The sequence below is a fragment of the Bos indicus x Bos taurus genome, chromosome 17 (genome assembly GCF_003369695.1).
Source record: "Bos indicus x Bos taurus breed Angus x Brahman F1 hybrid chromosome 17, Bos_hybrid_MaternalHap_v2.0, whole genome shotgun sequence".
NCBI lineage: Eukaryota > Metazoa > Chordata > Mammalia > Artiodactyla > Bovidae > Bos > Bos indicus x Bos taurus.
Window position 1 is genome coordinate 61,188,265 of NC_040092.1, and position 13,922 is coordinate 61,202,186.

The following is a 13,922-nucleotide window of genomic DNA, read 5'->3' on the forward strand; positions in this document are numbered from 1 at the left end:
GACCCATGGTCCTCTAACATGCTCTATTCATATCTTTTCAGTGCGTTTTCTCTGTATTTCATTTCAGATAGTTTCTACTCCTATGTCTCCAAAGCTGATCTTTTCCTTTGCATTATCTAAATCTGCTGCTAATCCATTGAAGTTTTTTTTTTTTTTAATTTATCTTGGGCATTTTCTTACTTCTAGAAATTCAGTTTGGCTTTTTAACATCTTTCCAGACTCTATATGTCTAATCTTTCTCTTATATCCTTGAATATATGGAATATAGCTTTAATATCCTGTTTCTGTCCTGGTCTACTAATTCTATTATCTGTTGCATGTCTGGGTTCAGTTCAGTTCAGTCGCTCAGTCGTGTCCGACTCTTTGCGACCTCATGAATCGCAGCATGCCAGGCCTCCCTGTCCATCACCAACTCCCGGAGTTCACTCAGACTCACGTCCATCGAGTCGGTGATGCCATCCAGCCATCTCATCCTCTGTTGTCCCCGTCTCCTCCTGCCCCCAATCCCTCCCAGCATCAGAGTCTTTTCCAGTGAGTCAACTCTTCGCATCAGGTGGCCAAAGTACTGGAGTTTCAGCTTCAGCATCATTCCCTCCAAAGAAATCCCAGGGCTGATTTCCTTCAGAATGGACTGGTTGGATCTGCTTGCAGTCCAAGGGACTCTCAAGAGTCTTCTCCAACACCACAGTTCAAAAGCATCAATTCTTCGGTGCTCAGCCTTCTTCACAGTCTGGGTTAGTTTCTATTTATATATTTTCTCCTCTTTATGAGTTATATCTGCTTCTTGGCGTGTCTACATAATTTTGATTGGATGCCAGATACTGTGTATTTTACCTTTTGTTTTGTTTCTTGTTTGGTTGCTAAGTCGTGTCCAACTCTTGTGACCCCATGGACTTGTAACTCCTCTGTCCATGGGATTTCCCAGGGAAGAATACTGGAGTAGGTTACCATTTCCTTCTCCAGGGGATATTTCCAACTCAGGGATCAAACTTCCCTCTCTTGCATTGTAGGCAGATACTTTACCACTGAATCACCAGGGAAGCCCTGTATTTTACTTTGGGTGCTAAATATTTCTTATTCTAGAAATATTCTTGAGCTTTGTTCTAGGATTCAGTTAAGATACTTAGAAACAGTTTGATCCATTTGACACTTGCTTTTAAATTCAGCAGTGGCCACAAGATTGGAAAAGGTCAGTTTTCTTTCCAATCTCAAAGAAGAGAAATGCCAAAGAATGTTCAAACTACCGCCCAATTGCACTCATTCACATACTAACAAAGCAATGCTCAAAATTCTCCAAGTTAGGCTTCAACAGTACTTGAACAGAGAACTTCCAGATGTTCTAGCTGGATTCAGAAAAGGCAGAAGAACCAGAGATTAAACTGCAAACATCCATTGGATCATAGGAAAAGAAAGAGAACTCCAGAAGAATATCTACTTCTGCTTCATTGATTATGCTAAAGCCTTTGACTGTGTGGATCACAACAAACTGTGGAAAATTCTTCAAGAGATGGGACTACCAGACCACTTTACCTGAATCCTGAGAAACCTGTATGCAGGTCACGAAGCAACAGTTAGAACTGGACATTCAACAATGGACTGGTTCCAAATTGGGAAAGGAGTATGTCAAGGCTGTATATTGTCACCCTGCTTATTTAACTTATATGCAGAGTATATCATTTCCAGGAGAAATATCAACCATGATATGCAGATGATATCATCCTAATGGCAGAAAGCAAAAAGGAACTAAAGATCCTGTTGATGAAGGTGAAAGAAGAGAGTGAAAAAAGATGGCTTAAAACTCAGCATTCAAACCTACTCCAGTATTCTGGCCTGGAGAATTCCATGGACTGTAGGGGTGGTATCAAATTTAGGGGCTCAGAGATAGCCACAGACTAAAGCACATGAAGAGAGAACAATGATGAGCAGAGAGGCAGGTGTGTATAGGAACTGGAAGCTTCACGAATGGTGGGGAAGATGTTGGGGCTGAGGAAATACTGAGGGGAAGTATGACATAAGGTTGATGATGGTAGATGAATTGAAAGGCTGTATATAAAATGGTTAACTATGTTTAGCAACCTCAGCAGTGTCAACCAGGGAGAAGTTAGATTGCATGTGATATCCAGAAACTCCTTTATTATAAATTCTAGCAGAAGCGTCAAATAATACACCTAGCATTCAGACAGCTGATATAATAATAATAATAAAATTACCTCTTTTGGAAACTCTCAGAAACCAGGGTTTATGGGGGAAAAACAACAGATAAAATGCTCACGAAGATTTAGATTGTATTTTTAAGGACTAGAAAATATCTTACTTATTTAGAAGATGCTCTTATGGTAGAACCTTGGTCGGTTCCAGAGGAATCTTATAATGACCTATTTTGAACCTGAGATAACAGGCTAAAGAGACTTGAATCTTTTGCCAAAAGTCACAAAGCAGATTAATGCTCAATGTGGTATTAGGACCCAGGTCATCAGATTCTTGAGTAACAGTGTCTCTCAATGATACTAAGCTGCCAGTAGGCTGAGCATTGATTCAGCCATGGTTTTCACTAGAATCTTTTTATGTGTCATGTTTTTGAACACATGATTGGAGAGAGGTTGCAACGGGTCATCCTGGGTGACCGTAGGATGATGTAAAACCTGCTTGCTGACTTTTTGGCTAATTTCATAACATCTCCCTCTAGAAGTAGCAATCAAAGTATAAGAACACGAGACACATATGTGAATGTGGCTTTTTCATATTCTTTATAATGGATGAAGTCATCAGTGAAAAATAAAAAAAAGGATAGGGTGAGAAAATGTGGCTTGACATTAAACCAAGAACCACACTTCAAGCCAACACAAACCAAGGCTGGGAGACAAATTCAAGATTTTTTATTGTTTTCCTTTAAGAATATTAAATGATTTATAAAACTAGGATAATAGTTCTGGCACTCAAGGAAACCTTCACATGCCTTTTTGTAGAAAACAGTAAGTGTCTTTACTGACTAGCCAGTGTGTTCACCTATTTCTATGCTGAGGATTTGTATCCTATTTACCTGATATAATTTACACTTGGTTACAGTAAGAATGTGCATGAAGGCCACGATACTGGTATCATCAGTGAAGTGCCCAACCATGTTTGCTTTCCAGGTGGCACCAGTGGTAAAGAACCTTCCTGCCAATGCAGTAAACATGAGACTCGGGTTTGATCTCTGGGTGGGGAAGATCCCCTAGAGGAGGGCATGGCGACCCACTCCAGTGTTCTTGCCTAGAGAATCCCATGGACAGAGGAGCCTGGTGGGCTACAGTCCATTGGGTCACACACAGTCAGATACGACTAAGGTGAAAGGCAATGGCACCCCACTCCCGTACTCTTGCCTGGAAAATCTCACGGATGGAGAAGTCTGGTGGGCTGCAGTCCATGGGGTCGCTAAGAGTGGGACACGACTGAGCAACTTCCCTTTCACATTTCACTTTCATGCATTGGAGAAGGAAATGGCAACCCACTCTGGGGTCGCACAGAGTTGGACACGACTGAAGCGACTTAGCAGTAGCAGCAGCAGCAGCATGCACAATCACATTTCTAGGTTAACAGTTCTATTAAGTTGGATAAATAAAGCTTGAGCTTCTGTGTCACTGCTCCTCATCGGGGTCTGTGATCTCCAAAAGGCAAGATGAATTAGCTTTTCATTAAAAAAAATTTCATGATGGTACAGATACTAATTCTGGTAAGGAAAATAAACTATATTGTGGAAAAATCAGCAGAAATTCTGAGATTAATTGATAAATTCTGAGATTGATTCCAGAGTCAAACAATTTCTGTTGCTTCAGATTTGAATAATTCTATTGAACTGTAATAAAATTTGAATTCCTTCTAAATTCTCAAATTTGGGAGGAGAATCTTTTCTTATTTTACTGTTGGTAGGGGAAGGAGGAATGTTAAATCATTCCCACCATATCTAAATGTATTAGAAGAGTAAAGAGGTGTCTATATTTGCTATTTTCCCTCTGAAAGACACAGAGATAAGAGGTGATTCTGGTGAATTGCTGTTCTATTTTATCTAGAGACTCGAGTGCTCTCACGGCTCTATTCCCTTAGGAGGTCATGTTCCTTTGCTTAAAAGAATATTGCCTGCTCTGTGAGCTAATGATTTGTTTGGAGGATGTAAGTCTCAGAGGTGAAGATAACCTCATGGCTTTTATAATGTGTCTTTCGAATCTTTGATCTGCTTTTTACTGAATACCTGGGACCCCTCAATAGCAAGATTAAAGACGCCTCTTCAGAGAAGAAAGGCAAAATTTGAAAAACTAAAAGCTCCTCAGATTTCCAAATAATATTTCCCCATTTCTTCATTTTGTCAATATCATATTGGTGTTATCCTCCATTCATGTCATAATTGGATGGTAAATCAAAAATACAGTATTGGATCATTACAGTTTTTTCCCCCATATTTTCCAAGGAGACAGGGAACTACAAATCTTGTTTTCATCAAGTAGTTAATACAAACTAGCTCATACCGAGGGCATACATACACACTTTGAATTCCATTTAATTTGACAAATATTTACTTGGTACCTAGTAGGTGTCAGACATGTCTTCTTTTGTAGGGAATATCAAGACTCTGAATCTGATTTCAAGAGACTCTTACTCTGATCAGGCAGACAAGGCAAGTATAGAAATGGCCATGATAAGATGCAGAATATGACAAATGAAAAATACCTGGAGAGAAATGGATAATATTTAATATGAGAAGAGAGAGGAGAAACAATATTAAGTGAGAAGAGAATGAGGCAAGATCTCAGTATTTGAGAAGGACCTTTCAAGGTGGGTGAGATTTCCCCAGAGAGGGCTGGCCTTAGCTGAAAGTAAGGCAATAATAGGGTTATGGTGTGTATGTGGACAGGGGAGGGAGGTGGTCAAAAAGGTTGAGAAGCTTGTATTAACTTGTGAACAGGAATGACTCCATGAAAATTTTTAAACAGAGCAAAGACAATAATAAAGAGTTATGGTTTAAGAAATAATTTTGAAGCATTTAAAAATTTTTGTGGAGCTTCCCTGGTGGCTGAATGGTAAAGAATCTGCCTGCCAATGCACGAGACATAGGTTTAATCCCTGGATCAGGAAGATCCCCTGGAGAAAGAAATGGCAACCCACTTCAGTATTCTTGCCCAGGAAATCCCATAGACAGAGAAGCCTGGCGGGCTTTGGCCATGGGATCGCAAAAGAGTTGGACACGACTTAGTGACTAGAAACAACAAAATTTTAGTGTAAAACAAACAAGGTGTTTGATAATGTCCTATAGGTTTTATGTACAAACAAAATACCTACCACTAAAAATGCTGACTATACCAGTAGTATGTGAATTCTCATTTGCCATGAATCTGAAAGATTATTATTTTTCACTTTTATAATGATATAGCTCATTTAGGCATAAATTTCTAGTTTTGGTCAAATGAATCAATAAGGGGGTATAATTTTATAGAGTTATGGAGAATTTAATCTTCTCCACCACATGAATAGCTGAATTTTTACTGTCTGAATAATCCTTTTTATTTTTTGATTATGGTAACATTGTTTTATAACATGAGTTGCACGTGTAGAACACTCTATTTTTACTTCTGTGTACTTTACAGCATGCTTACCACCAAAAATTTAGTTTTTGTCCATCACCATATAGTTGATCCCCTTCATCCATTTTGTTCCCCCACCTCCCCGTGGTAACCACTATTCTAGGGCTTCCCTGATGGCTCAGTCAGTAAAGAGTCTACCTGCCAATGCAGGAGACCCAGGATTGATTCCTGATCCCGGAAGATCTCCTGGAGAAGGAAGTGGCAACCCACTCCAGTGTTCTTGCCTGGGAACCTGGGAAATCCCATGGACAGAGGAGCCTGGTGGGCTACAGTCCATGGGGTCGCAAGAGTTGAACACAACTTAGTGACTAAACCACCACCACCACCACCAACGACTACTCTGTCCCTATATCTATATGTTTGTTTTTATTCATTCATTTTGCTTTTTGTTTGTATTTTATATGTCTAAACAATATTTTGAAGTGCATTTTTGTTTGCTCCTAAGCCCTTTAGAACACAACATGCCCTTATAAAAAATGGGAAGATAAAATGTAAAAAGAATAGAAACATAAGTAGCTTTATAGACTAAAGCAAAGCAAAAGAGATTTTTAAAAAGCCAAAAACAAGATTGCAATAAATGAACACATGACTCTGATCTGAAGCTAGTTTTGAGGAGTATATATTTTTTTCATGATTATCACTGTGTTGGTTATAGTTTATCCCAACTAAATCTGAAAATTTTGCACCAAACCATTTGTCAAAACAAGTAATCTAATAAATGGATCATAATTTCACTGCTTTAGCTCCTGGGCAGAAAAGGTGAGAGACTAAAGGGAAGATAATTCAAAACTACAGAACAAATGCCCAAATATATGACAAGACAATATCCCAAATAAGCAAAGTATTATGTGAAAGTTAACTGTTGCCTATAAATATTTTTTGAGCACTTGAAATTGCACATTGAAATTCAGCAAGCCATCCACTTCTGAAGATTTCATCTTGCTTCCTCTTACTGTGCTTCTATTAAATGAGACCTTTCCTTATTTTCTACCTAGAGGACAGATAGTCATAAAGCAGTATTCTATTGATGTAAAAGAGTCAATAAATTTCTTTGTGCCAAGTTTACTTCTATTTACTACTTATTCTATGGAGGAAAGAAACAGCCAAATTATTGTTTCATGTAAATGACCTAAGGGGAAAAAAGACTACTAAATAGGAGATACCCAGCAATTCCACTCCTGAATATATAGCCGAAAAAAGCACTCATTCTAAAAGAACAGCCCAATGTTCGTATTGGCATTATTTACAACTGCCAAGATATGGAAGCAACCTAGGTGTCCATCAACAGATGAATGGGATGGAGAACAAGTAGCCCCCCACACATCACACACACAGGAAAACTACTGTCATAAAAAAGCATGAAATTTTGCCTTCTGCAGCATCATGGGTGGACTTGGAGGGCATTCTAAGTAAAGTCATATCAGATCAGATCAGATCAGATCAGTCGCTCAGTCGTGTCCGACTCTTTGCAACCCCATGAATCGCAGCACACCAGGCCTCACTGTCCATCACCAACTCCCGGAGTTCACTCAGACTCACGTCCATTGAGTCAGTGATGCCATCCAGCCATCTCATCCTCTGTCGTCCCCTTCTCCTCTTGCCCCCAATCCCTCCCAGCATCAGAATCTTTTCCAATGAGTCAACTCTTTGCATGAGGTGGCCAAAGTACTGGAGTTTCAGCTTTAGCACCATTCCTTCCAAAAAACACCCAGGACTGATCTCCTTTAGAATGGACTGGTTGGATCTCCTTGCAGTCCAGGGACTCTCAAGAGTCTTCTCCAACACCACAGTTCAAAAGCATCAATTCTTCGGTGCTCAGCCTTCTTCACAGTCCAACTCTCACATCCATACATGACCACAGGAAAAATCATAGCCTTGACTAGACAGATCTTTGTTGGCAAAGTAATGTCTCTGCTTTTGAACATGCTATCTAGGTTGGTCATAACTTTCCTTCCAAGGAGTAAGCATCTTTTAATTTCATGGCTGCAGTCACCATCTGCAGTGATTTTGGAGCCCCCCAAAATAAAGTCTGACACTGTTTCCACTGTTTTCCCATCTATTTCCCATGAAGTGATGGGACCAGATGCCATGATCTTCGTTTTCTGAATGTTGAGCTTTAAGCCAACTTTTTCACTCTCCACTTTCACCTTCATCAAGAGGCTTTTAAGTTCCTCTTCACTTTCTGCCATAAGGGTGGTGTCATCTGCATATCTGAGGTTATTGATATTTCTCCTGGCAATCTTGATTCCAGCTTGTGTTTCTTCCAGTCCAGCGTTTCTCACGATGTATTCTGCATGTAAGTTAAATAAGCAGGGTGATAATATACAGCCTTGACGTACTCCTTTTCCTATTTCGAACCAGTCTGTTGTTCCATGTCCAGTTCTAACTGTTGCTTCCTGACATGCATACAAATTTCTCAAGAGGCATAAGAAAGCCTTCTTCAGTGATCAATGCAAAGAAATAGAGGAAAACAATAGAATGGGAAAGACTAGAGATCTCCTCAAGAAAATCAGAGATACCAAAGGAACATTTCATGCAAAGATGGGCTAGATAAAGGACAGAAATGGTATGACCTAACAGAAGCAGAAGATATTAAGAAGAGATGGCAAGAATACACAGAAGAACTGTACAAAAAAGATCTTCACGACCCACATAATCATGATGGTGTGATCACTGACCTAGAGCCAGACATCCTCGAATGTGAAGTCAAGTGGGCCTTAGGAAGCATCACTAAGAACAAAGCTAGTGGAGGTGATAGAACTCCAGTTGAGCTATTCCAAATCCTGAAAGATGATGCTGTGAAAGTGTTGCACTCAATATGCCAGCAAATTTGGAAAACTCAGCAGTGGCCACAGACTGGAAAAGGTCAGTTTTCATTCCAATCCCAAAGAAAGGGAATGCCAAAGAATGCTCAAACTACCACACAATTGCACTCATCTCACACGCTAGTAAAGTAATGCTCAAAATTCTCCAAGCCAGGCTTCAGCAATATGTGAACCGTGAACTTCCTGATGTTCAAGCTGGTTTTATTTTTTTTTTTTCATTTTTTTAAAATTTTATTTTATTTTTAAATTTTACATAACAAGCTGGTTTTAGAAAAGGCAGAGGAACCAGAGATCAAATTGCCGACATCCGCTGGATCATGGAAAAGTCATATAGAGAAAGACAAATACCATATAATATCACTTACATGTGGAATCTAAAAAACACAACAAACTAGTGAATAGTACAAACAAGAGGCTGACTCACAAATACAGAAAACAAAGCACTGATGAGCAGAATGGGGACGGGGCCACAAGGGGTGGAGGAGTGAAGGGTACAAACTATTGGGTGTAAGAGAGACTCAGGAATCTATGGTGAAACAAGAGGAACACAGCCAGTATTTTATAAATGTTTTATAACTGTAAATGGAAAGTAACCTCTAAAAATTGTGTAAAAAGTTAAAATACAGACAGGAGATGCCCCTTTACGTTATGAAATTTTGACTTACGGTTTTTTTTTTTTTTTGCTTCTTTTTTTAAAAATTTTATTTTATTTTTAAACTTTACAATATTGTATTTGTTTTGCCAAATATCGAAATGAATTCGCCACAGGTATACATGTGTTCCCCATCCTGAACCCTCCTCCCTCCTCCCTCCCCATACCATCTCTCTGGGTCATCCCAGTGCACCAGCCCCAAGCATCCAGTATCGTGCATCGAACCTGGACTGGCAACTTGTTTCATACATGATATTTCACATGTTTCAATGCCATTCTCCCAAATCTTCCCACCCTCTCCGTCTCCAACAGAGTCCATAAGACTGTTCTTTACATCAGTGTCTCTTTTGCTGTCTCGTACACAGGGTTATTGTTACCCTCTTTCTAAATTCCATATATATGCATTAGTATACTGTATTGGTGTTTTTCCTTCTGGCTTACTTCACTCTGTATAATAGGCTCCAGTTTCATCCACCTCATTAGAACTGATTCAAATGTATTCTTTTTAATGGCTGAGTAATACTCCATTGTGTATACATACCATAGCTTTCTTATCCATTCATCTGCTGATGGACATCTAGGTGGTTTCCATGTCCTGGCTATTATAAACAGTGCTGCGATGAACATTGGGGTACACGTGTCTCTTTCCCTTCTGGTTTACGATTTGATTTGTTCCCAAATCAAAACATTTACGATTTAAATGTTCCCAAACATTTAAAATATTTTGCTTTAAAAATCTGATTTACAAGCAAATAGTTACGTAATCCAAAGGTCTTTCATAGGCAGCATTTTTAAAAATTGTTTAAAAATCCTAAAGTTCTTAAATGGGGACTAGAATCCAGTCGAGTTGATATATAAAATCGACCCTTACATCCACTTTTAGTTATTTATTTTTAATAGACTATTCTGACTAATTATCACATTCTTGTGATTAGGTAGGAAAAAGTAGGATTAAGAGAAATTACTATCAAATATTTTGTCAATTAATAGTCACAACTGAATTAGAGAAAGATAGGAAAACTGACTATCATAATAAAAGAGTATACTACTGATTAGCATCTATGTACACTTGCTCTTGTCAGTAAGGTACAACACTGAACATTTTTTAAAACATAAACCTATTTCATATTCCTTACAACTGATCAGTACCTACTGTTGAGTATTTAAGATAACTGAAAAAATGGTGATTTGTCAAGTTGAATAAGTCATTATCACTACTGTATGCTTTCCTTAAGCATTGAAGTTACAATATAGCATGAAAATGCATTCAACATTCACATAGTGATGAATAAATAAATAAAAATAAATAAAATAAAATAAATAAATAAAAATAAAGTTACCACTAAAATTAAAATTGCCAATGGTTGAATAAACTTTTATAAAGAAAATGACTTAGCCATTAAAAGTGATACAAAAATCTACAGTGTTCTCAAAAAGCAGAGAAGAAGTTGTGATACATATGTACAATGGAATATTACTCAGCCATAAAAGGAACAAAATTGGGTCATTTGTAGAGATGTGGATGAATATACAGTTTGTCGTACAGAGTGAAGCAAGTTGGAAAGAAAAACAAATATTGTGTATTAACACACATATATGGAATCGAGAAAATGGGTATGAATGAAACTAAATTTGCAGGGCAGGAATAGAGATGCAGATGTAGAGAGCTGAGCTGAACACAGTGGGGGAAGGAGACGCAGTTGGGACAGACAGAGAGCAGCACTGACGTACATACACCACCATGTGTGAAACAGAGCTGGTGGGGAGCTGCTGACAGCACAGGGAGCTCAGCTCGGTGCGCTGTGATGACATGGGCGGGGTGGGGTGGGGAGTGGAGGGAGCCCCAAGAGGGACGGGATCTATCTATCTATCTATCTATCTATCTATCTATCTATACTTTCAGCGGTTTCACGTTGTTGTACAGCAGAAACTAACGCAACGTTCTAAAAAATTATCCTCCAATTGAAACAAACAAACAAACAAAAGCAACGCCTTACCAGAAGTTGGATCAGGTGTAATGTCGCTTCTACTCTCCTTCCATGACAGCAGGTAGTCAAGGCTGGTGAGGTCTGCAGATTCTATACAACTGTTAACCGTCAGCATCATCTGATGAGCTTTTGCGATTCCATAATGCACTTTAGTTTCATCCTTCAGAGATATGTTCATTATGTCTGCTGTTGTGTTGAAAGCTTGCTGAAAGTATTCAGAAGCTTTGCTGTAGTGGCCCTAAAGATGTAAGAGAAATATTTTTTCTTAATTTTTATTTTACTTTTCCACATATCTGCCCACCATGGCATTTGCCACACTGATCATTCAACAGTCTTAGCAGTTTATCTTCAAGAAGAAAGATGACAAGCAGGATCTCTCTTAGAGTAACTTTTCTTTTAAAAGTTGTGATTACTAACCGTGCAGTATCTTAAAGTTAATTCACCAAGAAAGGTATACCAACTGGGTGGAATGCTATGAAACCTAAGTTTTTAAGATAAAAAAATGGTCAAATATTAGCATTTTTTTGTATGGTTCAATCTAATATATAGAAGCAAAAAGAAGTTTGTGAAAGAGTGAACCATTTCACATTGATTTAGATAGAATTTTCTTACTTGTAGCACTGGATTTACCAAATTAAATCTTTTGAACTGGCTTTTGTTTTCAGTCATAGCAAGAGATCATCCTGGTCAGCTCACTGAATCAAAGGCAGGTGAAAATGGATGAATATTCCTGCCCTTTGGCTACCGTGTTTTCCCATGTGCTCACGTCATTCTTGACCCAGAATGTGGAAGAAAATATTTTGAAAAAAATGTGATCTTGACAACAGCACTAGCATAACTCAAAGGGTCATTTAAATGTCTTTTTTTCTCCAAATCCTTTGCAACATTTTAAATTATAAAAATTCAAGGTTTTTCCTTTTCCCTTCCCATCTCCTTCCTTCCTTCTCTCTCTTCCTCCCTTTCTTTCTCATTCTCATTGTTCCTTCTAAAACCTACTGTCTACAAATAAGTAACATTTACCTAACTCTCATGAAGTGTGAGGACCAGTGCTAAGTACTTCATAGGTATTATGTCATCAGCTTTCATAGGTCACATTATGAGGAAATACTATCCCTATTTTACAAATAATGAAACTGAGCCTGAGAAGGGACTATTTCTGCCACCTCCAAGTCTTCTAAAAATCCTCCTTAAAACTCTTCCTCAAAAGAGGATATTATTTTTAGGATTAGCTATACTTGTAAAGACTCTAGGGAATGAAAATTTCCTTTCTTCATTGATTTATAACCCTGGCAAGTCCATTCTCTTGCCTTTCCGCCCCTCTCCTTCCTTTCCTTCTTTCATACACACGAAAACATGAATGCACACTCTTTTGAAGAGAAATGTTTTATTTACTATAAACTTTCAAGTCATTTTTCTCATGGCATTTTATGAAGTAACTGGAAATAAAAATCACCATTGAAACAGCTTTATACTACATGTCAGTACAGGTAAAATGCATACTCAACACCCATGCACCTCTGTACAATCAGAACCCAAAGAGCAGAAAGACTGATTGAATAAAGAGGCTGCCAGCAAGGTGAGGAGGAGAGAAAGAGCAGGGCTTATGTGACAGTTATGTTATATACATGTGCAGCACATGTAACACTGTTACATGCCCACAGGGACAGTTTAGGGGAACTCTTCAAATGGCTCATTCTGATTACATTTTCTAATGTAAACAGACTCCCTCATCAATAACAATTTTTGTCTGTTAAGATGAACAATTCTTTCTCTTATTTCAAAATATAAAACAGGATTTTTTTAGATCCTTTTTTTGACCACACTCTGAGGCATGTGAGATCTCAGTTTCCCAACCAGGGATCAAACTCACACCCTAGGCAGTGGAAGCGCAGAGTCTTAACCACTGGACTGCCGAGGAAGACCTCTAAAACAGGATTTATATGAGAATTAGATTTTGCAATTAAGAAAATATAAAACTGTATCAAATACATTTGTATGCCAATTAAATAAATTATATGATTGGAAAATAATATCAATATTGAATATGAAAATATAACAACTTAAAATTATAAATTGTTCTGTTAGATATCAAAGATATGGGACAAAATAGATGAAAATACATGACTAGACCAAACGTTTCTATTTTTAAAAACAGAGAAGTATAAGTATCTAATTATTGTTCTAGCTATCATCCTGAGCTTTAGGCTGTTCATTTTTTCTTAAAGTCTTTATTGAATTTCTTACAATACTATGTCTGTTGGTTATGTTTTTGGTTTTTTGGCTGAGATGCACGTGGGATCTTATCTCCCCCACCAGGGATCAAATGTGTAACTCCTGCAACCGGAAGTGCAGTGGAAGTGCAAGTCTTTACCACTGGACTGTTTCAGGTGGTAATATCAATTTAGGAGAATTATTCATAAATAAATAAAGGTATATTTGAATTTGCAGAATTATTTTGATATATTATTATGTTGAAACAAGCTCATTCATCCAATGAACAGCTATTATTTGCCTGGCCCATGCCAGGCAGTAGAGATTCAGCAATGAATAAAGTTTATACAAGCAGGCAAGCTTACTGCTAGTGAAAAAGTGAAAGTGAAAGTCGTTCAGTCATGTTCCACTCTTTGTGACCCCATGGACTCTAGTCCACGAAATTCTCCAGGCCGGAATACTGAAGAGGGTAGCCTTTCCCTTCTCTGGGGGATTTTCCCAACCCAGGGATTGAACCTACCCTGCATTGCAGGCAGATTCTTTACCAGATGAGCCACAACGGAAGCTCTACTGCTAGTGGGAATATTCATTTATTGGTATTCTAACTTTTATTAGGCTTTTTTTAAACAAA

At 38.2% G+C, this 13,922-nt stretch overlaps 1 protein-coding gene across 3 annotated transcripts in view; it reads right to left on the minus strand.

Moving 5' to 3' along the window:
- The window catches only part of TTC29 (tetratricopeptide repeat domain 29), a 273,501-nt gene that overhangs the window by 100,662 nt on the left and 158,917 nt on the right, over positions 1-13,922 (minus strand). For all 3 annotated transcript variants that reach the window (XM_027513394.1, XM_027513395.1, XM_027513393.1), the window contains one exon: positions 11,090-11,318. In XM_027513394.1, coding sequence (XP_027369195.1) covers positions 11,090-11,318 — 229 coding nt within the window. The remainder of the gene's footprint in view (positions 1-11,089; positions 11,319-13,922) is intronic.